This window comes from Balaenoptera musculus, chromosome 7 (genome assembly GCF_009873245.2).
Source record: "Balaenoptera musculus isolate JJ_BM4_2016_0621 chromosome 7, mBalMus1.pri.v3, whole genome shotgun sequence".
In the NCBI taxonomy this organism is placed as follows: domain Eukaryota; kingdom Metazoa; phylum Chordata; class Mammalia; order Artiodactyla; family Balaenopteridae; genus Balaenoptera; species Balaenoptera musculus.
Genome location: NC_045791.1, coordinates 111,497,367 through 111,523,136, shown reverse-complemented (window position 1 = coordinate 111,523,136; position 25,770 = coordinate 111,497,367). Strand labels below are relative to the sequence as shown.

The 25,770-nt window shown below is 52.7% G+C and overlaps 1 protein-coding gene across 13 annotated transcripts in view; it reads left to right on the top strand.

Moving 5' to 3' along the window:
* HDAC4 (histone deacetylase 4) overlaps nucleotides 1-25,770 on the top strand; it is a 290,984-nt gene that overhangs the window by 166,907 nt on the left and 98,307 nt on the right. For all 13 annotated transcript variants that reach the window (XM_036857353.1, XM_036857354.1, XM_036857352.1 and 10 more), the window contains one exon: nucleotides 10,276-10,520. In XM_036857353.1, the coding sequence (XP_036713248.1) occupies nucleotides 10,276-10,520 (245 nt within the window). The remainder of the gene's footprint in view (nucleotides 1-10,275; nucleotides 10,521-25,770) is intronic.

Below are 25,770 nucleotides of genomic sequence, written 5' to 3'. Positions count from 1 at the left end.
CACCTGCTGGCCCCCCGGTAGGATCTGAACTCGCCCCGGCCCCGCCCCTGCTGCGTGTGTGATCGTGCCCTCCTCGCGCTCTGACCCGCACTGGATGTCTGAGGGACCAGGTCTGTGTGCCGCGGGCCCCAGGAGCCGCTGACGCAGGGGGCCTGGCCTGGATTTCTCTCACTAGCTTTGCTTGGAAACACCTCCCTGGCGCCTGGAAGTGGAGGCCGCAGAGCTGGTTTCCACGAACGGTCCCTCCTCTGGCTCCGCTGCCCCCGTGGTGGCTCGCGGTGTCCTCGCTGTGTCTGCGGACACTCAGGGCAGCCCAGTGGGGACCCCAGGGGGGATCGAAGTAGCTGTGGGAAAGGCCCCCTTGGTGGAGGCACTGACTGGAGGCCAGGCCTCAGGGTATTGACAGCCTTAGACTCTCTGCCAGGGAGAAGCACTTTGAAAACTTGTCGCTCGGGGGCGCGGTGTGAGTGGGTGGTGGTGAAATCTGACTTAGGTGAAGAGACAGTGGTATGAAACATCACCCTGGTGTTCACGGTAGCTTTATCTTTTTAGCAGTGAAAATAAGATTTCAGGGATCTTCAGTCTCCGCCTCTGCTCAGCAGGCTGCATTTGGCTCGGCGGTGCTTTTCAACCTGTTTCCTGGTGCCGGTTGGGTGGTGCAGACCCGGCCTGGCTGTGCCTTTGGGGCCGTTGTCTCGGCCGTGAGAAGAAGCTCGCAGAGGTGATGCCTTGTGGCTGCCCCAGCCTCAGGAGCTCTTCAGGAAAAGTAGAGTTTTCTCCCACGGACAGCACTGGACTGCAGGGTGCTAGAGCGAGCCGGCGATCGCGGGGGACACCCGGCCTGTGGTCAGGACGGAGTCCAAAGCCGGAGGCGTGGGCGTGGAGGCCAGGGGTCAGCAGGCCCGCTGGTGTGGGAGGCGCTGTCAGAGCTCCGGAGCTGGGGGTTCTCGGGCTTCAGGGGCTCCTGATCGCCTGAGCGCTGCTGGAGCCCCCAGGGACGCCGTGCACTGTAGCCGAGCAGGGCCCGGACCCCGTTGTTCCCAAGTCCCCAAGCTGCTGACGCTGCCCAGCCTGCGAACCACCGCCCCAGGGTGACCTGCGCGCCCCCAGCTCTCCCTGCTCTGCATCACGTCACTGTTGGGGTACCCGTGGTTAGCATGCAGTTCTGAGTCTGCCGGTGACATTTGCTGTGTCGCCTCAAGCAAGTCACTTACACTCCCCGAACTTCAGTTTCGCCACCTGTCAAATGGGGATAACGCTGGGATCCATCCATATCCTACAGCGTGCCTGTTGACACATTAAGTGAGCCCAGGCCAGCAGCCCACAGGACTGTGAACCCGTCGTGATGTTTTCACTGACCTGGAGGAAGGGGGGGAGGTGTGCCTGCCCCAGACATCCTCTCCTGCCTCCAGCTTGGAGGACCCCGTGCCCTGCTCCGATATATTTCTCCTTGCTTTTGAAGAGGAATCAACTCTCTTCTTGTCTGGAAGGCAGAAGCATGGGTAAGCCAGGGCCGCTCCCTTCTTGACGACTAGATGTGTGCAAGGAAACTGCGTGCACGGAAAACACAGCTCAGAGGGTTATGTTTAATAGACTCCACGTGTGTCACATCTCTCTCCCTGCCCCAGACCAGATTTAAAAACCTTCCTGTATGTACACATATAAATACTTCCATGTATTATACGTTTATTTATTTCTTTACATTTTGATCTCAACTGAAAACAAAACAATGTAAAACATAACAGCCTGTTCTTGCACCATAATATTTTTTATCTTTATGTTTCAAGCATAACTTATATGATGTGGGTTGTTCACGTAAGTTATCTCTTTGGCATTGCGTACATACATCTGAAGGAGGCAAAGAGAGAGGAGATACATGCTCGTCTGCGTAAGAAGCTGAGGTGGGGGTCACCTGTGTTATTTACATTCCTTACAGAATATTTTTAAATGTTTACATTAAAAAGCACTTCTGACTTCTGTACCTCATTTCCCTTTCACACACACACGTGCACACACACACACACACACACAGTTAAATAGAATAATTGTAATTCAGTTAAGAGCACCTTTGGGGAAAATGATATTGCATATAAATCAGTATTTTGAATGGAACTTGATTGTGACTGTTCAGCCCTTTTGAATGATAGTTTTAATAAATTATGCACCCAGAGTTCCGCGGTGAGATGACAGATTGAACACGTGTATCTAATTTCACTCACTTCTGAAATTCACAAAAGCTCCAGTAAAGGTATATTCGTTATAAACCGTGTCACCCCGAACCTAGATGATGGTCTCTACCGTTTCCCACTAAAGGGACCCAGTTATCCTTGGAGACACGTCTGTTTCCTTGTGGGGCCCAAGAAGTGCAGGGAGAGCCTGGGACACCTTGTCTCAGCTGCACAGAGAGCTGCTCCTGGGCGGCCTGTGGGTTCAGGGTGACAGAGTGACGCGGCAGCCTTAGGACAGGACTACAGAGGCTCCGTTCACCATGATCCCGAAAACCAAAACCCTCCTCCCTGCTCACACGTGGAGCGTGCTACAGGGCCAGCTCGTTCTTTTTAAAAATTGACAAATAAAGGAAGAGAATCAAGCGCTCGCCCTGCCTTTCTTCTAAAAACCCTTTGTGAGAATAACAAGATGGTTGACTTGGGACCCTTTCTCACTATAGAAGTAATGTAGCTAGCAAATCAAGAGGGGTGGGTGGAGCTAGAAAAGCCCTATTTACAGTGATGAAGACATCATCGGTGAGCATGTTAGCTGCCGATAACACAGGAGCCCGAGGGCCACAGGACCTCTCCAGGGAGGCGGCCCTGCTAGGAACCAGAGCTGCATCCCCTGGGCCTCCAGACCCACTTCCAGCTCCCAGGGAACCGACACCTCAGGCACAGTCAGCACAGGACAGGTGACCAGTGTCTTCAGCCCATCAGCTGGAGGGGGCAGGAGTGAGGGAGAAGGTGGGGGACCTTTAGATTAAAAAGAATTCAAAGGATAGATCAGCCAATTGCAGTGAATGGACCTTAGTTGGGTTTTGATTTGAATAAAGTTTAAAAAATGTGTGTGAGACTCTCTCAGAAAATGGGAATACCTTCTGGCTATTTGATAATGTCATGGAGTTGTTAATTTATTTGGGTAGGTTGATGGTATTCGACTGTGTTTTTTAAGAGTTCATTCAGAGATACCGAAGGCCTTATGGACAACATGCTGGGCCGGCTGGTAGGCTTCAGGATGATCTAGAAGGAAGTGCAGCGGGTGGGAGTGAGAAGAAAAGGTTGGCCATGAGGTGGCAGGTGGCTGATGGATTCTTGGGAGTTGATTATACTGTTCTCTCTGCCTTTGTGTGTTTTTGAAATTTTTCCCTAAAAAATAAAAATATATATTCCAGGGAAATGTCATCAGCTCACAAAGTTGGGGGAGCAGAAAAGGAAACAGTATCACCAACAGTCTGAAAGTTGGAAAGTAGAGCCGTAAGTCTTAACTGATTTGGCAGTTTAGGCAGAAAAAGCCAGATTCCGAGCCTCCCGTCAGCGCAACCAAGAGCCCCACGTCCCGCCCTCCGTCCCGCCCTCCGGGACAGGAGCAAAAGGGGGCTGGGCCAGGTGGAATGCAGGCTGTCAGAGAAGCAGATGCCCCGCCGTGCTGGGCGCCTGAGCCCCCATCCAGGGTGCCTGGTGCATCCTAAGGCCAGCTCCCCGCACCGTCCAGCGAAGCTCAGCGTTGAGAACCCCTCTCTGCTTGCAGCTTCCAGCTAGGGTTCATGCCTCCGCTCGTACTCAGGGACACATCCGCAGAAAATATGCAGAACTCGGTGAAAAGCTTAGAGTATACATTTAAGGAAGTCTCGAATAAAGTTGAGCATTAGACACAGAAAAGGAAAATAGGAGAGAATGAAAGAGAAAATCAGAGGATTGTTCCAGGAGATTTACCACCCAAGAAGTTTTGGAAGGGGAAAACAGAAACAAGGAGGTCAACAAAATATCCATGACATCTTACGGAAAAACCCAAACGAAGTTTTTGCCCAACCCAATAACTCAAGGAAGTTCCCCACAACTGGAGAAACTAAACAGGCCAGCTGCATGCCCCCCACGGTGGAGGAAGGAAGAGCCTCACCAAGCCACCTGCTTCTCAAATCTCAGAACACTGGGGACAGGGAGAAGGTCTTATAAACATCCAGAGGGAAAGGCAAGCACAAAGGGTCCAGAGCCAGAGCGGCTTCGTGTTTTTTTTGGGTTTTTTTTCGTGTTTTTTTAATAACAGTATTGGGAACAAGGAGGCCGTGAAGCACTGCCTTCACCGCCCCAGAGCAGCCGACTTTCAAGCTGGAATTCTGTACGCAGCCCAAGTAATGATAACGTTGACAGGGAAGTAAGTGCATCTTCAGACATGAAACCTCACACTCCTCCTTTTTCAAGACACTCTTGGAGCCTGAGTTCCTGCAGAAAAAGAATGAACCGAGAGAGAAGAATGAAGAGTGGGATAAAGGGATCAGGTGATCTACCCTGGGACAGAGACCAGTGGGATCCCAGGGAGGATGAGGGGGCTGGCCTCAGGAGGGCGGCTGTGCAGGAGATCCTGGGCCGCCCGGCTGGACCAGAGCTCAGCAGCCGCCGGGGCGGGCGTGGGAAGGGGGGCTGACCTGTCTGGACCCCCCTGCCCTCCGGCCTCACTTACCAGACGAGGCAGATCTCTCCACGGGGCCTCCTGTGAGCCTCACCCCTGGAGGACAGCCTGGATGCAGCAGCGGCAGGAAGCAGGGCAGCGCTGGTGCACGGGATGGCCCCCCCGGGTGCTGCACTGGGGGCGGCCCTTGGCTTCCCGGGGGTCACTCTTGACCTCGCCCGGACAGAGCTCTTTTTGGTCAACTGTCCTAGAAGCTGAAGGCAGCCTGAACTCGAGACTCTGTCTTTTCCTGGGAACCTTTGTCACCTCCCATCCCACTGCTCCTGTACTCACTGCGGTCACGTGGAGAACACACGTTTGGGGATACATCTGTAGATGTTATAACTAGAAAGAAAAGCAGGGATGCTGAACAAAGTCAGAATGTTGCTGGGGGCACAGGCGTGTGATGTGGGGGGCACGGAGAGCAATGCTCTGGTTCTGGTTGGGGTGGGGGGGTGACTGTGTCACCCTTAACCCTCTTGTTCTCCAGGGTGTGTGACACATTTCACCATAAAAGATGACAATATTTTGAACTAAGTTCTGCGTTTCTTATATACCCCTCCCTTTCTTTCTCTTCCTCCGCCGCCCCCTGCAGTCTTTTCTCTCCCTAACCCTCACGCACGCAGGCAAATGTCATGGTAAGAGGAAATCGTGGCTACGTGGATGAAATATCTTTTATTGTCCCCTAGATGTGAATGAGTTGTTCTTTACTTGAACAGACCCTAAACTTCGGCCCTGTTTTCTAAAGAATAGTACTTCTCTTTCTTTCCTATCTATATGATGACATGAAATGGTGTTCTGAAAAGAGGACCCAACCCATGTAATGGAAAATTACAGTGTCCTTCTTTTTTTCTGATCATTTATGTTAAAAAAATAGAGACTAGCAGATTTTTTCTATTTCTGATTGAGAACTTACAATTCACAGCCCAGGCTTGCCATTTCTTATTGAAACTCTGAATATAGTCTTTGTGCTTTTACTAACGTCATGAGTCTGATTGTATTAATATGTTTCTCAAGGCACAACCTATAAAAGCAATTTTCTACTCTGCCATAAAATATTCATGAGAATACAGGCTTTTTTGTCTTGATGCTGCATTCTTTAAGTAGAGAAGCTTTCATTGTTTCTTCAGGGCTCTTTGGGTCAAAAGCACCAGCAGCTTCTGTTGGGAACTCATGGCATTTCAGAGAGTTTTTGATACAGAAATAGTCCGAGTCATGTTTGACGCACCCGCCAGCGATGGGAATGAATGGGGACCCCGCAGCTGGTGCCCAGGCCAGGCCTGGGGACCGCTCGGCCACCTCCCCACCCGCCTGGCTTCCCGAGGCTGGGCACACGAAGCGGGAGAAGGACCTTGCCTGGGTCCCCTGGCCTCGTGTAAGTTCCCGTGTTGGTTTGCATGTCTGTAAACGCAGTGCTGTTTTCAGAGGTGAAGAAGTGGCAGGAGCTGGTCGCGGCGCGTCTGACGGAGGTGATGTCTAGCTTTGCATTCTCTTTGCTCTGCTTTTGACTTTCTCTAGCAGAAGAATGAAGTTTTATGTGAAACCTCAAAAGGGTAAACCCAGGCAGGACTTGCATCCCTTTCTCACAGTATATGTGGAGGGAACGTGGTGAGAACAGGGATGCCTTGGGCCGAGGACAGCACGTGGGCCCCCCCCCGTGCCCCCCCACCCCGTTCCCTTCTGTCTGTTCACTGCGGGCAGAAGGGGCTTGCCGGGGGTGGGGCGGTCTCCTCGCCACCCTGCGCGCCCACCCCCAGGGTGCATCCGCTCCGGTGTCTGTGGCGTGACCAGGGGGTGTTTCCTTCTAAGGTTCCCTACGCTCCCAGACACAGAGGAGGCTGAGAGAAGGTGCAGTAAACAAAGCGAGGCTCAGCTCGCGGGTGGTGGGTGTGACGCCCCTCTCCGCCCTGCCACCCCATCCACAGGGCCCAGTCCTGCCCGGCCACCCGCGAGTCCTCCCGTCCTGCCCCTGCGGCCACCACCCCACCTCTTTCACCCCCAGCGCCCCTCCCGCCTCAGAGATGCAGCCCCCGTGTGAACCCTTCCCCAGGCCTCCCATGGGCCCCACTGCCCCTCCTGCCTGTCTTCACAGCAGACCTGCCACAGGCTGGCATGGGAGCAGCCCGCCAGTGCCCAGCACCGAGCAGGAGTGTTTCCGCGGTACATGGACGCACGCTTAGAAACGTTTGGCCCATCTTATTTTTGGATCCCTTCAAGTTGTTTTATATTCAGTCTTTGACGACGTTAACTACTAGACATTTCTGCTGGTCCTCCTGACCCCGCCTAGGAAGAATTAGAAGTGGGGAGAGGGTATGAGACAGTGAGCAGTGGATGGGTCGTCTTCTGCCCCGCATCGTGGGGATGGCCTTGTTCCTACATAGTGTCTTAGGTCACCTTGGCACGTCGCATGAGCAGGGGCCACGTCTGACCACCCCTGCTGTCAGGGCAAGTGACATGATACTGCTACAAAACGCAGGCAGTATGGTTATTTCACAGATTCTCTGTGGTTATTTTCTTAAGCTAAAATTCCGCTCCCTGACCAGACAAGCAGAGTGTAAGAGATACCGCAGGCCGGTCTCACCTATTATGACTATGGATTCAAATGTGCGTAATGAAACAGTCGCAGGCTGAATGCGTCAGCGACTCTTTGTGTGCGTGTGTGTGTGTGTGTGTGTGTAACCCAGGAAGAGCAAGTCGGGTTTATCCTTAGAAAGCAAAGGCCAACTGGGGGACTTCCCTGGTGGTACAGTGGTTAAGAATCTACCTGCCAGTGCAGGGGACACAGGTTCGAGCCCTGGTCCGGGAAGATCCCACATGCCGCGGAGCAACTAAGCCCGTGTGCCACAACTACTGAGCCTGCGCTCTAGAGCCCGCGAGCCACAGCTACTGAGCCAGTGCGCCACAACTACTGAAGCCCGCACGCCCTAGAGCGCGCATGCCGCAACTACTGAGCTCATGTGCTGCAACTACTGAAGCCCGCGTGCTCTGGGGCCCGTGTGCTGCAACTGCTGAGCCCGCGGGCCTTGAGCCCGTGCTCCGCAACAAGAGAAGCCACCGCAGTGAGAAGCCCCTGCACCGCAGCAAAGAGTAGCCCCCGGTCGCCACAAGTAGAGAGAAAAGCCCACACGCAGCAATGAAGACCTAACGCAGACCAAAAAAAAAAGAAAGCAAAGGCCAACTAACCTGAGGAGGTCGGCTATGTAACTCACCTGTAATCCATGAAGGAACTAGGCAGGTTAACCGGTTAATAGAAAAACTTTCTGATCACATCCGTGGATGCAGAAAGGGAGCTGGCAAAACCTGCCATCATTCACGGTAAGAATGTTTTTCAGGAAGCATTCAGCACTGTCTTTAGTGAAAGCAGGATAATATACACCACCTCTCCCCACCGGAGAAAGAAAAGCATCAGCTGAATTTCCTTTAAGACATCAGGTCACTTTCTCTTTTCTCTAAGTCTCTTTCCTGAGCCCTCCTCCCTGCCCTCCATAATATTCTGTTCCTTAAAAGAAAGTCTGAAGCAAATGGGAGAAAATATTGATTGAGGTTTTATAAAACTGGTGTTGTTTGCACTGTTTTTCCATTTTCATATATTGCATGATAAAAATGATCAAAAAAAGAAAAAGGAAATTAATAAAAGCCAGTCTTTACCAGCTGGTGTGCAGTGGAGGTTGGTGGGGTCCACCGGTCCCCGGGCCTGTTCACGAAAACAGTTCATTTGTGCAGATTTTTCTCACATAAATATCAGATAAAGACCTTGTCACACATCAAGCCTCACACCCCTCTAGAAAAAAAAGAAATACATACATTTAAAAAGTTGGGGGAAGAAACCGAAGAAAAACAGTCAGCTGGTATTTATCCCAGGCTTGTTAGGGCTTCAGAGAGGAGAATTAGATATTTTCTGAAACTGCTTGAATATTGAGGAGTTTTCTCCATTCCCTGTGGCCAGGTCCCAGGCATTCCTGGCATGGAAGCTGCTCCAGGCTCTGGGGGCCTGGGGTGGAGGCCAGGGCTTGGTCCCGGGGGTGGGAGAGACAGTGACGTCAGCCCCGGAGCCAGGGCCCCGCTCTGCCCCGGGCAGCGGCCCGCACTCCCCCGAGGCGGGCAGCCCTGCAGGTGCGAGGCCACGTTCTAGTCCAGAGCTCCAGGGCTCAGGGAGTCGGCTCGGGGCTTAGAACCCAGGGCTTTGCCCGAGCCGGGCCTCGCCCCACCTCGCCTCGCTCATCAGAAGGATGGTCGGCATGGGACCTGCCGCCTGGCAGTGACCACAGAAATGCCCTGTCCTGAGGGGTGGTTCCACTTACGGGCTGTTTTTCCAGAATCTATGCACAGACTTCCTGAGGAACTGGGTTATGTCCAGCCCGTGAGTGGCCCGCTCTCACTCAGGGAGACCCCAGGACGAGGCAAAGTGCGTCTGTCTCAAAGCCCGACCTGCAGAGGGTCCAGGCAGAGGGGCTAGGATGAGGCGCCCCGTGCCAGGTGGTGAGGAGCTGGCATTGGCGGCCCTTGGGTGTTGAGTCTGGGCTCCCACCGGAGCCCTGAGCCCCCCGGAGGGCGAGGCCCCAGCCTCCGGTCCCCGGGTCTGGTCCGTGCCGCTGCGTGAGCCCAGAGCAGGTTGTGAGGGCGGCTTTTTGGCAGGGACAGGGACCGTGGGCCTCGGTGCCGGGCTGTCTTCACTCCTCTCTCTACGAGCAGCGCCCAGGGCGCTCACCTGCGAGGCGGGGAAGCAGCAGAGGAGGCTCGCGGGAAGTAAGGGGTTCCCAGCGGCGCCCCTGGGCTTTTCAGATGCCGTCCTGTCGCGGGAGGAGCACCCACGTCGGGTTATTTTGTGAGGTCCGTAATTTAAGGCTTGCGTTCTGCATTCTTTTTCTCACTTTAATTTGGTATTGATTTGTAAGCCTTAAGATCGATTCAGCTTCTGTTTCTAATCAGTCACTTGTGGCTCTTTCTCGGCCACACATCAGTGCAGTGAAGACAGTCCGTTTCCCGGCGAAGCGCAGAAGCATGTAACCCTGACGCGCAAGCTGTGCGGGCGAGCCGGGGGAGCGTTTTATTGGCTGCAGCCGGTAAACCTGTTTTCCAGAGGGCGCTCGCTTCACCATGGAAACGCTCTCCCCGTCCGGAGCGTCCGTTTGGACCACTTCAGTGGCACACACTGTCCTGTGGTTCCTGCACACAACTCTTCCGTGGCTTTGTGAAAAGGAGAAGAAAAGCTTGGGCAATTTGCCTCTCTACTTACGGGTGTTCAGTGCTTTTCAGAGCCTTTTACTTGCTTTTTCTCTTCGTCGACTTTCAAAAAGGATGTCAGAAAAGGCCGCCGGGCCTGCAGCAAGGTTCTTTGAGAGAGCAGGGGACCCTTCGTGGAGGGTCGGGTGGAGGGAAGAGAGTTTGCGGGAGTGTGTGTCCTGGTCCAGACGTCCACTGATTTTTGCCCGAGGGATAGAAACCTCAAAGGCCTCCGGGTCGTGCCTCTTGAGCCTGTTGAGGGAGGGGGTGCAGAGGCGTCCAAAGTGTACAGTAGCCCTCAGCGTGTGGGCACGCCGACTGTTGGCTCTCTGGGAGGGTGGACGGGGCTGGGGGCTCCACGGTGACCAGCGCTCTGTGCTGTGCTCTCTCCCACAGTGGACGTGGCCTCGGCTCTGCCTTTGCCAGTGGCCCCCCCGGCGGTGCCGATGGACCTGCGCCTGGATCACCAGTTTCCGCTGCCCGCGACGGAGGCCGGCGTCCGGGAGAAGCAGCTGCAGCAGGAGCTCCTGGCGCTCAAGCAGAAGCAGCAGCTCCAGAGGCAGCTCCTCATCGCCGAGTTCCAGAGGCAGCACGAGCAGCTGTCCCGGCAGCACGAAGCCCAGCTCCACGAGCACATCAAAGTAAGTCGCCTGCCGTCCGCGCCCGGGAGCCCGCAGAGCCCGCGCGCTCTTCGTGGCCCCGTGGTCCCCACGCTAAGGACCGTCCCTGATAACCAGCGGTAGCGCTGAGATTGATGCACAGCCATACTGCTTGCTGGGCAGTTAACACCTGCGTGTCCAGCACTTGGGCACTGGTTGAGTAGATTGGGGCAGATGTGGCCAGTGGTGGGAACAGCATTTAAAGTCACGCTGTAGAAGCGTGCTTAAATTAGGGGAAATGCTTATCATCTGACTTCATCTACAAAGATAAGATATGTCCGTATATAGCAACGTTACCGGCAAGAAGAAACACCCGTGTTTGCAAATCATCTTTATTTTCTTCTTGGGACTTGTCCGTCCACTCTCCATTTTTCCCACTTTTTATGATTTGAAAAAGATACTAATATTTACTTTTCCTTTAAATGGAATAAGAAAAAAACTAAGATTGTTTTTTGGTACCCACTCTCTGCATGTATTGAATCTGATCTCAGATTTTAAAAGTAAACATATTAGAAAGAAACATGCATTAGTGATGCATGGAGAAGTCACGTCATGTGGTTGAGGGAGCAGTTATGACGTCTGTGATCATAACGCGTGCTCACTGCACTTGGAAACATGGAGAGCAACGCTGTCCAATAGAAATGTGTATATATTAAAATTACGTGGGTAATTTTACATTTTCTGTAGCCACCTTAAAACACCAAAAGAAACCAGATTGTGTAAGTTATTGATTGCTATCTAACAAATTACCCACAAGCTTTTTAGCTGCTTAAAATAACAAGCGTGTACTATCTGATAGCTTCTGCGGGTCAGGAACCCAGGAGCAGCCTCACTGCTGGCTGTGCCTCAGGGTCTCTCGTGAGGTGCTGCTGAGCTGCCAGTCAGGGCTGTGGTCTCATCTGAGGGCTGGGTGGGGCTGCAGGACCCACTTCCCAGCTGACGCCCGTGGTTGTGGGCAGGAGGCCTCAGGTCCTCCTCACGTGGGCCTCTAACAGCAGCTTCCCCGAAGTGGGCACCCGAGATCCAAGTGACCAAGAAGGAGGCCTCGGTGTCTTCTGGCCAAATCTTGGAAGTGACATCCCCCAACCCTGCTACCTTATTCTACTGTCATATGACCAACCCTCCCAGGAGGGGCCCAGACAAGGGGTGAACACCAGGAGGCAGGAATCTTTGGGGTCATTGGGAACCTGGCTGCACAAGGTAAACTAACTTTGATGTATTTTATTTAACCTCATATTTCTAAAATATTATTTCAACCTGTGATCCGTATAAATAGTTTTGTTCACGCTGAGTCTTAGTGAAGCATCGCAGACCAGACACGCAGAGCACATCTCCCTTTGGACCAGCTGCACTGCGGCCACATGTGGTTAGTGGCTACTGGACCGGACAGCAGGGATGTGGAGAATTAAAAGCCCACACGCTTCTGAGATGCCCTTTCCATAGAGACCAACACCGCCTACGGCTGGATGTCGCTGAGGCCAGCCTTGGCTTCCTCGTTAGCCTGCGCCCAGATGGTGTGTGCGCACTGGTGCCATGCAGGGTAACCAACCGTGCACTGTCTGCTTCTGCCTCTGGCCAGCTGAGAGCTGCGCCCGAGGCCGTGGGTCTTGGCAGTTTTGTTGCTGCCGCTGCTGCCTTTTGCCCTGACCCCGTGGGGCTTCTGAGTTTGGCAGTGGACAGACCAAGGAGAGAACACTCTCCAGAGCTGCTGGAAGTCCAGGCCTCCTGGCTTTGGCTGTAGATTCTGAGCCAGAGAGCGCTCCTGCCTAACTGAGAGGTCACCTGTCTCCACGGAGACGCCCCAGCGGCCATCGTGGTCCTCTGCTGTTTAATAAGCGCTCTTTGAGTTTGGGGTGGGGTGGTCGAGGGTCCACGAGAGCGAGCGCGGTGCGCTTTGCTCCCCTGATGCGAAGCGCCTTTTCCTCCTGGCTGTTGGGAGGAGGGGGAGGCCCCGTGGGATGCTCCGTGGGAGGCAGCCTGGACCTGCCCTGCCGGTGGGGAAGCCAGCGCCTTGCTCACGGCTGCTGCTCTGTGCGGTGCGGGGGATGCGGGGATGGTGGGGGGATGGGGTGGGTGGGGCTTGGGTGGGGCTTCCCGCTGAGGCCCCGCCCCGAGGGTCCTTGGCTGTGAGCAGCGCCCGACGAGGTGCCTGCCTTTCAGTACTGACAAGAGACCCCCCCCACAGGCCGCCTCTTTCCTTTTGTCTTTGAAGCTGCAGCCTCACATTTCTGTGACCCCTGAAAGCAATTTAGAAGCTCAGCCTTGGCTCTCTCCCGACCAGTAGCGCTGCTCGCCCACGCGGAGCGAGTTCCTCTCCTCCTCGCCAGCCGGCGTTTTGAACTTTGGCCATCACCGTCCCGTATCTTGGTCTCATCTCAGAAGCCTGAAGGATCACTGCAGTCTTGTGTCTTCCCGGTCCTCTCAGATACGCCCCCCTTTACCTGGGCTCCTGGCGACCAGGGGGCCCGGCACTGCCCTTCATCTTGGGAGGTGGAGCCCTGTGTGTGCCCCTTCCCCCCGTAGGTCACGCATCCACGTGCCTACCTGGTAACGGACAGCTACCCACCTCTGGCGTCTGCGGGCCGGCACGGCGCCTGGCTGAAGAAGGAACTCGGGATTTGCACTTCTCTCTCTGTTTTCACTCCCCCTTGCACCCTCGTCCTCACTCAAACAGCCCCTGATTGAGAGACTATACCGGAAACTGGCGATGGTGGGTTTTGTGCTGACCAGGATTAAGGAGGACGCTAGTTGCTTCTGTTCTCGTGTCTGTGTTGGTTGAGTCTGTAGCTTTTACAAGAAAAACATGAGACATTGAGACATCAACAACCTCTCGCAGGTGAGGGGTTGCACAAATAAGCAGGAAACATCAGGAACACTCTTGAGCCCGGTTGGTGCTTCCCCCTCAGGGCGAGACCGGGCTTCCCGCTGTCCCGGGGCCTCGGCCTGGGGTGGGCCTTGTCTCCCTGACCCCCAGTTTCTCTCCTCCTCTGGTGCTGCAGGAGTTAGTGTCACCTCTTTGAGATGGAACAGTCTCCCTCCTGGGTCCTCCTGTCAGCACCTGCGCAGAGAGGGCCCGGAAGTCAGGGGTACCCCGAGCTCCCCCTGACCCACAGGCTGGGTGCTCCCAGAGATGGTGGGAGCCCCAGAAACGCAGCTCAGGAAGCATCTCAAGGTTACATGCTCTCTGCATTTTAATCGTTTGTTGTTTCTCCATTTAAAATGGAGATCATTCGTCTAAAGCCATTTAAACTATGTAATTGTATCATACCATCAGTTGGCTTCTGTTTTGATGATTTACGCTCTCTTCACAAGGTATCATATTGTTAGTGACATTTGGCAGTGGTGTTTGTCAGATGGATTTCTTGAGCACACAATCGAATTAGTGTCATTAAATCATCAGTGAATTTGAATAGGATTTTATAGTTAAAAAGAGAATAATTTTTAAAATGTAACTAAAATGGTTAACCCTGGGTAAAGAAGATCTTTCCTGGGGTTTCGACACTCAGTGTTGCACTTGTACTAGGCGCAGTGTCTTTGTTGGTCATGGCTGATGCAGGAGCCCCGTTCCCCTTTCTGTCCTGCGCAGTTAGTTTTCTTCTCCCCAGAATGGGGTCCAGGCAGCATGGTCACTGAGGCCCAGGTCTGTGAGAGTAGTGAGTGTGGTGTCGGTGGGTGTTTTTGTCAGCTGGGATAGCCTAGGTGATCACCTGGCAAATGTAGCCTTACCTAGATTTGCTGCTTTGGGGGTTTGTTGTGTGTCATTTTTAATTTTTTTAAATTTTATCAAGGGAATCCCTATTTCCAATGTTTCTAATGGAAATGTAGTACAGTGTAGACAAGCGGAAGCGGTCCCCCCCTGCTCTCCCATCTGCTGCCCAGCCCCAGGTCTCTGCTGGCTTCTGCTCCCTGTTTGTAGATGGTCGGCTTCGTCCTTGCATTAAAGATCCCATGGGGTGATTATTTCCCGCTTGCCGGAGAGACTAGGCTTTCGCCCTCCATCTCCGGCCCCCCCCTACACACACATACACTGCCACTTTTCGGGTGCTTCATATACTGAGACCATCCTTCTGATTAAAGAACCATCAGGGGCTCCATTCTTGTGTCTGTGGGGGTGCCTATTGCCGACACACACCATGCAATGGCTTCATGACCTCTCTGATACAGCTCTTAGCTTTCCCTGGAGTTAGCGATTTCCTCCCTTCCTATTGGTGAGTTCCCTATGCTCCAATGCAAATCCAGTCCCACAGTCTGAGAAACCTGTAAGCTCTTCTCACTGTGGGCAAACTCTGGTGATCATGGCTACAGTTTCAGTCTTGTACTGCAGACTATCTTTAAGTATAATGATGTAGTAACATGATTTTTGCATTTCAAAGTATCTGAAATATGAATCTGTTATATCTCTAAATCAGGATCAATGGTTTAAATATTTGCTTTATGCAAAAAGGAAAACAATTACAGGATATAAGCCAGCACAAAGTCCTTCCTGCTTGAGTGGTGATGGCCACTATTTTATAAGACCACAAAGATTCTGTTACATGAGTGTCTCAGTCAGCTTTGGCTGCATAACAAACGACCCCAAATATAGTGCTTACTACAGCAGTCATTTGTTTGTGGAGGGTTGTCTGGGCTCTCTCTCGTGCTCCTGTGATCAGCTGTGAGCTGCCCAGTGACGGGGTGACCTGGAGTAGCCTCACTTCCAGGCTGGTGCTTGGCAGCTGGATTATCTGCTGGTTTCTGAGTTCCAAGCTCAGCAAGAGGGCAAGAGTGGTTTAAGCCTCCATGTAAGTCATGGAAGCTGTTGCCTCACTGGCCAAGGCAAGTCTGAAGGTCAGGGTGAGAGCTCGTATGGGAACGCACCCGGAGGAATGGGTACTGCAGGGCTGTGACAGACCGGGCCTGGAGTGCAGTCATCTTCTCCAGGAGGGATCCTCACCCTAGTCCAGGGACGGCGGGAGAGGGCGTGGTAACCGTGATTTTGACAAGAGTCGGGGTGCACATGAGGAGGGCTCAGGGGTAGGGAAACAGTGAGAAGTCGGGGTGCACCGTGAAGAGAGGAGGAAGGGGACAGGGCTGTGGGCCTGGACGCTGGGAGCCCCCCGTGCAAGCCAGAATCCCTTGGCCGCCTTCTGAAGGTTCTGGGTTCAGGCATGCCGCCCCTTGACCTCCGTCCGTGGCAGTGATGTTTCCATAAATGTGTGGTTTTTCGCTGTTTGGCAAATACTGACAATTTTGTATTGGGAACGTATCGAATGTTCCATTTCACTGATGGAGACGTGGTGAGCACTTCGGAGTAGAACACGACGCTGACCATGCCATCTGGGCTGTGCCTCTGGGGTGCTGCCGCGTCTCATCTCCACAGTTCTGCATCTTCCAAAGTTCTGATGACGAACCTGCTCTCCAGTCCTTCCTGCAGGCTTTGTTCATGTGGATCCGTGTCTCCTAAAAAGCACTGTTCCTCTTCGCGGTTCCGAGAGGAGTGGGAGTGAATGCCTGTGTCCACTCAGCCACGCTTACCCACACGTCTGACCTCCTCATTAACCGTTTGCTCACAGCGTCCTCCCCACAGATCTCCCTGGAGCCGCCTGCACCCCGGGAGGAACACCTGCGTAGGTAAACGGGAGGAGGAGGGGGAAGGTCCCGGGCCCCCGGACTCCCCAAGGCTTGTGTACGAGAGAGGAGCAGGGCCCTGCTATTTGCATCCCAGACAGTGTCGTTTTTCACGAGGAATGTTTTCATCATGATCTCTTTCTGATCGCCACAGTCATTAATGTTAATTATTGAATAATTGCAAATCACAGAGAAGATGTGATTCCAGCGCTGTTAGCTAGGAAAGCCGTTGCATTTTGGGGTGGATTCCCGTAACCTTATATTATGTAAATTGTGCGTGTGTGTACCTGTAGTTTTATGGAATTGGGATTATACTGACATGTGGTTTTTATTTACTGTATTGTTAACATTTTCCTTTACCATTACATACACTTCAAAAGCATGATTTTAATGGTTTTGTTGTAGTCGTACAATGAACCCCAATGAATTTAAATAAGCACTAATAGTTGAAGAGTTGAACATTAAGGTCATTTCCAGTTTTTCTTCTGTTTTTAGTGTCCTCGTTCATGAATCACATGCCTTTGTCTAAACAAAACAGAAATGGTATTGCTGACCCAAGATAAGTCCTTTTCTGTGGCTTTTGTTTGTTGCCATGTTTCTTTCCAAAAGCTACACCAGGTCCTGGGTATGCATGTGTCTGTCTGTCTGTCTCTCTCTCTTTCTCTCTCTCACACACACACCCCCCTTGCTCATTCCGAGAGCAGAATAGTAAAGCAGCAGTAACCACGACAGCCAGCACTTGCTGGCCTGTCCTGGGTGGTAGCTGCCTCTGTGGGGCGCTGCAGGGCACCCTCTCTCCCACCCACAGCCTGCTGCGCGGGTCGCTACCCGCCCCCCGTTTTCCCTCTTCCATGGTCCGCACACAGCGGGCTGGCCGAGCAGTGACTGCCCTCCCAGAGGAGAGGGGCCAGGGCTGACCCCGCAGTCTGATGCATTAGTGGAACTTGTTCACATCCTATTTTGATTCTGTCTCATGTCGTGCCTGCATTTCCTTGATTGTGGTTCGCCATATTTCTATACGCTTGCTGCATTTCTTCTACCAATTATCATTTTCTTTGCTGTTTTTCTATTGCAATGCTTGTCTTTTTCTCATCAGTATATGAGTGTTCTTTATAAATTAAGGGCGTTATTTCAATGTCCGTTATATTTTGTCATTTATCTACTTGGCCTCGCCTCATTCACGAAGCAAAGCAGTTTTCTAAACGATTTAAAAAATGCCAGCTCTGTCCCATAATCAGCGCATATTTATCTGGCCGAGTCTGTCTCCGGCCCCCTCTGTTCCTCGTACCAGCCCCGCCCAGTGTCAGCAGGAGCCTGTGCTCGTGTTTCAGGATCCGACTGTGCAGGTCTCCACTCCCCACACATTTGTTCTTCATTTTTAATTCCCTCAGCTTGTCTCCGGGTGAGCTTTTATTTTTCCAGGTGAGCAGCAGAATCATTTCTCATAACGTCCCCCCAAAGTTGCTCTGGAAACTTAACTGAAGTTGCAGCAAGTTAATAAATCAGCAGGACATCTACTAATAACTTTCTAATCGAGGAATATGGAATTACCACCTGTGATTTGAGGCTTCTTCTGTCCTTAAGAAAAGTCTTGTTTTATTTTCTTCATATAAGGGCTGTAGATTTTATATTTAACTATTCTTGGGTATTTTATATATTTTCTCCTGTTATGAATAGAATGTTTCTTCATTTTATTCTCTACTTGGTCACTGTCAGTGTAGAGCTCTTGATTTCATTATTATTTGTTAGCCAACCAATGTCTAGAATTTTCTTCTTAGTCCTAAGAAATTTGTAATTGGTTATTTCATGTTCTCTAAGTAGACAATAATGTCATCTGCAAATTATAATTGTTTCCTCCCTTTTGGTCTCGATGCATTGACTAAAACTTCCGTAACCACGTTGGGATCTTGGAAAGTTATCTGTGACAGCACGTGCGTGAGGGGCCCTGCCCACGCCATGGACTGCGGTTGTGTGGCCGAGGCTGGACCCTGGGTGAGGGCTTGCCCTGGGCGTGAGGCTTGCAGGAGAGCTAGGTAAAGCCGGGCCTCTCCTCCCTGTGCTGGGGTCTCCCTCAGGGTTGCATGGGAAGCACCCTCTCCAGGCCTGTAACCATTTTCCTGTGGTGTCAAGTCAGGCAGCCACACTCCCGGGCTGCAGAGGTAAATAAAAGCAGGTGACTCCCCAAGGACAAAAGGCCTTTCCTGGGTCCTGTGTGGAGAGACCTGGCCTTTTTCTCTTAGAAGAGCTTGTTGGCAGGGTCGGTGCCAGACACAGTTTAATCATCACCTGAGCTATTTGGTAGTTTTCTAGCACTCATCAGGATTCTGATCGTTTTCATCACAGGTGAGTTTGCCCGTTTCCTTTGCCGATGCAGGCTACTCTCTCCTGATGCCCGTCAGGTAGGATGGGGAGCGTGGAGGAGAAGCCAGGCTCTGCCTTCGTCCCCAGCAGCCGTCCAGGGACCCCGAGGGCCTGGGGCACACACACGGGGACCTTGCTCGTCGTCCTCAGTCTCAGGGCTGTGCTCGTTCTCACCCGACGGAGCCCAGAGAGAGGTGGCTGCTCGTTTTTTTCCCTTTTCTTTATGGAAAATACTTAGTTTTTCCCTTACTCATTTTTTTTATTGTGGTAAAATTCATATAACATAAAACTCATCACTTGACCATTTTAAAGTGTACAATTCAATGACATTTAGTACATTTACAATATGGTACAACCATCACCGCTGTCTGGTTCCGAACCATTCTCATCAACCCATGAAGAACCCCTGCGCTGATATCCAAGAGTTATGCCCCATTTCCACCCCACCCCCTGCCCCCCATAGCGCCTGCAACACTCATCTGCCTTCTTCTTTGAATTTGCCTGTTCTGGACATTTTATATAAATGTAATCATACAATAATGCGTAGTTTTTTGCGTCTGACTTCTGTCATAACATTTTCGAGGTTCTTCCACGTCATAGCATGTGTCAGTACTTTATTCTTTTTTATAGCTGAATATTCCATTGTATGAATGTACCCTACTTTCTTTACCCATTCATCTATTGATGGACATTTGGGTTGTTTCCACCTTTTGGCGTTTGTGAATAGTGCTGCAGTGAACATCAGTGAACAAGTTAGGTTTAAGCAACTGTTTTCAATTCTTTGGGGTATATACGTGGGAGCCGAATTGCTGGGCCGTAAGATAACTCAGCGTTTAACTCTGAGGAACCACTAAACCGCTAACTCACTTTTTTTTTAATCTCAGTAAATATACATAACGTAAAACTTGCCATCTTATCCATCTTTAAGTGTACAGTTCAGTGACATTAAGTCCATTCACATTGTTGGGCAATTATCGCCAACATCCATCTCCAGAACTTTTTCGTCCTCTCAAAAATGAAGCTCTGTCGAACAAACGTGTGGACACCAAGGGGGGAAAGTGGCGGGTGGTGGGGATGGTGTGGGATGAATTGGGCGATTGGGATTGACAGTATGCACTAATGGGTATAAAATGGATGACTAATAAGGACCTGCTGTATAAAAAAATAAATAAAATAAAATTTAAAAATTAAAAAAAAAATGAAGCTCTGTCCCCATTCAACACTCCCCCAGCCCCTCCTCCCCCAGGCCCTCCTCCCCAGCAACCACCATTCTACTTACCGTCTCTGTAATGACTGCTCTAGGGACCTCATATGAGTAGCATCATACAGTACGTGTCTAGAACAGCCATTCTTTTTTATCTTTTTTTTTTTATTATTGATTTATTTATTTGGCTGTGTTGGATCTTCGTTGCTGCGTGCGGGCTTTCTCTAGTTGCGATGAGAGGGGGCTACTCTTCGTTGCAGTGCGTGGGCTTCTCATTGCGGTGGCTTCTCTTGTTGCAGAGCACGGGCTCTAGGTGCGTGGGCTTCAGTAGTTGTGGCACATGGGCTTCAGTAGTTGTGGCTCGCGGGCTGTAGAGCGCAGGCTCGGTAGTTGTGGCGCACGGGCTTAGCTGCTCTGTGGCATATGGGATCTTCCCGGACCAGGGCTCGAACCCGTGTCCCCTGCTTTGGCAGGCAGATTCTTAACCACTGCGCCACCAGGGAAGCCCTAGAACAGCCATTCTTAATGTGGGTTTAATGATAAATTTCAAGGGTTTGGTGGTCAGGGTTACGTGCCCGCAGTGGGCTTCTTAAGGCAGGCCACGTTATCTGGCAGGCACGGTCATCAGCACATGGCTCTGTTTTTAGACGCTCTGTGTGCACGCCGATGGCCTTGTCCACAGTGCGCATCAGGGTGCGAATGCAAGACAGAATCGTCCAGAACCAGGGGCGCCACTGCTGCTGCCCTTTCCTGTGGCTGGCCACACGCCTGCACTGGGGACCCCTGAACCCAGACTTTCCTCTCAGTTACTTAGCTGATTTTACGTATGTACATAAAGTACTCAAATGAATGGAAACAAATCGAGTGGGTAAAAATCAGGATCACCCTATCTTTGTGAGAATATTATGTTCCACACGTTAGATGATGCCATTAAGTGGGAAAAAAATGAAATAGCTCCATTTAATTCTCTGATGTTTCCAGGGCTAGGAGAATGGGCAGCAAGCAAATCCGTCTTTGGGCTTTTCTAAGAACGTGAACCTTTGAAGATGGATCTTGATAAGTAAACTGATGGTTAAATGTGAACACAGAAGGAATTGACCTTAGATTTAACCATCAGTCATTCTGTTGTGTTTCTAATAAAAAAAGGCAGAAGTGAGCTGGGGTAGTGAACCTCCTCTAAACCTCTTACAGACCAAATGGGGGCGGGTAGTGAGAAAGCACGGGGGGGCCCCAGCCCCCAGGAGTGTCCAGGAAGAGACGTCCTCTACACACATTCTCTCCCAGTGGCCAGGGCGCGGGGTCCCCAGGGCCAGCTTGTTGGCACTCCACGCTTCTGGAAGCCTCTGTCCTGCTCTTTGGCACTGATGCCTCTGGGAAGGGTATGCAGAGGGAGGGTACAAACGTGTGTGAAGAGGGAGGGCCCAGCTGGGGCTGGGGCGCCCCAGGTCTGGTGAAGAACAGCAGGGGCAGGTGTGGGGGACCCCAAGTGCATGGCTGACCGCCAGCACTCACCTCGACTCTCTCCGTGGCCCGGCCTGTGTGCCCCCTGGGACTTACCTGTCTGGGGTTCTGATCAACGGTTCTCATCAGCCTTTGTTCCACTTACTAACAGCACTCTGAGCCCAGCCGTTGCTTTTTGTCAATTTCCAGTACTTACTTGTGGATTTTGGCTGTGACTGTGGCTCCATCGTGGAGAGGAGACACGAATCTTCAGAGAACGTGCTTCCGGGAGGGGTTTTAGACAGGTCCGTCCTGCCGGGACCAGGAGCCCATGGGTTCACGGGCTGTGAGTGGGCGAGGGACCTGGGGACGCTCCCGGCGTGGATGCCACCCCCGCTGTGGCTCTGAAGCAGCCAGAGTCCAAAGTCGGGGCTGAATCCAGTGACCCTGGCGCTACAGCCTCCCCGTCTACACTGCACGGCGGGGGCCGGTCCTGACACGTCTGTCTGGCTGGTGCCATCCTGGGAGACGGGGGCTCATCTTCCACGGTTCCTGCTTGTGGACCGGACTGCAGGCCCCATCCTTTGGGCAGGTCTCCTCAGAATGAATCGCTTCAGATGAAAAATACTGTGTGCACATTACACTTTTTTTTTTTAAGTTATTTATTAATTTATTTATTTATGGCTGTGTTGGGTCTTCGTTTCCGCACGAGGGCTTTCTCTAGTTGCGGCAAGCGGGGGCCACTCTTCACCGCGGTGCGCAGGCCTCTCACTGTCATGGCCTCTCTTGTTGCGGAGCACAGGCTCCAGACGCGCAGGCTCAGCAGTTGTGGCTCACGGGCTTAGTTGCTCCACAGCATGTGGGATCTTCCCAGACCAGGGCTCAAACCCGTGTCCCCTGCATTGGCAGGCAGATTCTCAACCACTGCACCACCAGGGAAGCCCACATTACACATTTTAAAGCATCTTGCCGGGTCGCCCTCCGGAAGAGTTCCTGCTCCTTCCAAAGCTGTATTCAGCCTGGATGTCCCTTTCCCAGGTCTCGCAGGGTGTTTCCAGTCTAATGGGCAAAAACTAAAAACGATTTCCACTCTTTTATTTGCATGTCCTTTTTTACTGAAGGCTGAATTTTTGTACATTTGTGTGTGTGTGTGTATAAAATCTGTTGGTGTGATTCGTGCTGTCTCCGTGGACAGGAGAGAGCTTGAAGAGCTGTTTAGTTGAGTATGTGACTCTTTTCCTTGCAGGGAAACGGATAACATTGAAAGGAACCTGGTTTTATGGCACTGGGAGCCAGGCCGTCGTGTTTACTCTCTTTATTACCTGTCCCAGGTAGCTGGAGAGATGTTACCTGGGGCCCCAGCTTCCGGGTCACCTGAGGCAACTTTTAATGAGCCTGCAGGACGCACTTAGGTTGCCATAACCCTGGTACCTGGGAAAGCGCGTGGCAGCCAAAAGCCCTGCGTCATCCCTGAACCTGTCTGTGCCTAATTCACGGGCTTACGGTCAGGAATTGCTCATAAACCCGGCACTCTGGGTTTCTAGGAAGTTGTTTATGGGCAGGTGGATGGCCTTGTTTGACCTGCTGCCCCAGGGGGCGCTGATGGCCACTCCGGCTGCCATGCAGGGCCCGGCTTTTCCTTTGCCACCAAGCATTCGTGGCACAGGAGAGTGTCGTGCTTTATAAGGCGTCCTGCTCACCAAGCATTCGTGGCACACGAGAGTGTCGTGCTTTATAAGGCGTCCTGCTCACCAAGCATTCGTGGCACACGAGAGTGTCGTGCTTTATAAGGCGTCCTGCTCACCTTTGACTGTGCCCTCTGTGCTGTAGGCTGCCTGCAGTTGTAGAAGAGAAGGGTCGTTTTGTGTATTTCCAAAGATGGCAGCTGCAGAAGTTTGTTCTACAAAGAAAACCGTCTCGTGCGCTGGCTTGCGACATGGTTTTTATCTCATTCCTCTTCACTGGCTCTTGCTGATAGGTACACTGCCTTCGATCCGGCCCAGCACCCTCACGGGCTCGCTCAGACCTACTGTCTGCAGAGAGAAGTCAGGGGCTCAGACACAGCCTGAGTCTTCAGTCAGCCCTGAGCCACCACGGGAAGTGTGTCCCGGTGGTGGTGAGCCCATGGAGGGAAGGAGCCAGGATGCCCTGCAGACGGAGGGGACCCGCCACTGGTCTCAAGGGGATGCAGCTTCCAAGGCGCCCCACCTGGGAGGAAAACGCGTGTCACACGAATGGAGACTGGGTGGTGAGGACGGAGGAAGGGGAGGCCGGCCAGGCTCTCCCTTGACCACTTTCACCCATCACTTCTCCCCTCCCCCCCTCATTACTCCCCCCCCTCCTCCTCCATGCTCCCCTCCCCCCAGCGCTCACGGCGATGTCCAGTCCGCAGCTTCCGCAGCGTCCAGAGTGCCGGTGTCTGTGATGCCGGCCTCCCTCTTGCTGACCAGCATGTTGATGGATGGCTGACCTTTTTGTCTGTGTGGCATTTGAGTATCCAGATTTGGGTGGGAACATGAATGACACATCCCGGGGACCTTTTGATAATGCTGATGTGCCATGAGGCCAGAGGGAAGAGTGATTTTGAATGTACTGAAATGGGGGTGCCTCTTCGATTTGAGCCAGGAAATCCAGTGAGATAAAGATAATGGTTCCGTTTTGAGGACCCCATAGGGAAGAAGAGTTTAGTCGCAAATGGTCCTTAGAAACCATGGCCAAGTAGCACGCGAGCCTGGAGGTCAGCATCCAAGAGAAGATGCTCTCTATCAAAAGTGACCTCCAAGGGTCATGGGGTCTGCCCTGTACTTCCCTCAGATAGTGGGCCACATGATGCCTTAGAAGTTCCTTGACCATCTTTGAAAAACCTACACGGCAAGCCTGTTGGGCCTTTGATGCACAGAACTTGCGGGTTCCGGTCCCAGGTGGGCGTGGACTTCACTGTGGCAGCCCCGTGTCCCCACAGCAGTCCCGGCTCTGCACTGTCCGTGCCAGGCTTTTACAGTGTCGTGCTCTGGGGCATTTTGGGGAATCAGAGTTGTGGTTTCTAATTGCTCCTTTCATTAACACTCAATGACAATATCGTTTTTCTGGGAGTTTTGTCATCCTGTGAATTTTAATCATCAGGGTCTGGGGTGGTTGTTTCTAGTCTCTTTGTAATGACAACTGAGAGATCTCACTTTCCTTCTGGGTTCTGGGTGAAAAGTAAATATTGTGAGACCATATTAAGCGAATTTCCACCTGCGCCTCATGTACATATTAAATGAACACTGAGCAGTTGAAAGGGAACCCGGGGCTGTACATAAGGCAATCTGGGGGTGTAGGTAATACCAAGAGGGCGAGGTTCTTCCTTCCAAGATCCGTTTTTCAGGACACGGCCTTGGCTCCCCGACCAGGCAGCCCTCTGAGTCGTCCAGGCCACACAGGTGGAATCCCAGAGAGGTGGGCAGTGGCCTGGTGACAGCCGCTGGGGGCCTTTACCCACAGACACAGCCCTGGGGCCCCCAGGCAGGATTCTCTGAATCCATACGGATCAACAAATGCTTCTTCTGGCAGAGGTACCTTCCTCGCTGTGCGACCCTGTTCTGAGAAGAGCAAGTAGTGCAGCTCTGAGTAGTGCCTCCTGGAAGAAAACTAATAATAATAAGGGACATGGTTTAGCCCCACCTCATTTACTCTTTTGTCCCAGTGGTGTCATTCGCGTTTCCTTTTAAAAGAGAAGAAAACATCACTGTCTTGAAATATATTAGCAAAGTTCTTAAGCTGATCTTATGGACACGCACAGCGACATCAGCTTGAAGGGACCGAAGCTCAGCTCGTGGTCAAACCAGATTGTATTGACTGCTGGCAGCAATGACTGCAAAATTGGGAAGCTGGCTTGGAGATCTGCTCTTGGAATTCAGCCACCCGCAAAGGCCTCTGCAACCTTCTTCCTGCCCCCGAGTTCCTGTAAGCCGGGTGTTGGGAATTAACTTTGTTTCCCACAGACAGCTCTCAGCAGTGGCACTCAGTGTGCAGGGACGCCGCGGGTGGGTGCTGAGCTGGGTACCCACTCCTGGCGGCCACGCCCCTGCACGCCCTGCTGCACAACGCGGTCTGGGAGCCCTGGGCCGAGGAGCAGTGTCACCCGTGGGAGGTGCAAGCTGCGGCGCGGGGTCCGGACACCGGCTCCTCTGGGTGGGCCGCGGCCGCCTCCCTCCCCCTCCCTCCTGCGCGGGTCTTGGGCTTAGCTGCACCCACCTCTCTGCCATTCTGCCCTTGTGGTCCCAGCTGGAAAGGACCCCCGCTCCCCTTCGCGGCAGGGCTTGTGGGCAGGGGCCGTGGGTCCCCTGCTGCATGTGCGGGCACAGGTGTGACCAGCCCGCCCAGCTCCGTAGGGGCCCTGCCATCAGGTCCCTTCCACTGCAGCAGGGCCGGGAGGCCGGGAGGCTGGGAGGCCGGGAGGCCGGGAGGCTGGGAGGCCGGGAGGCCGGGAGGCTGGGAGGCCGGGAGGCCGGCCGTGCTGTCTGCGGAGGCTCCCAGGTGGGCCAGCGGGGCCGCAAGGAGGTGCCTGCCGCGGTCCCCGGGAGCGGCCGCAAAGCTGTTTCAGTCCTGCTGTGTGTCACACACGTGGTCCATGACGTG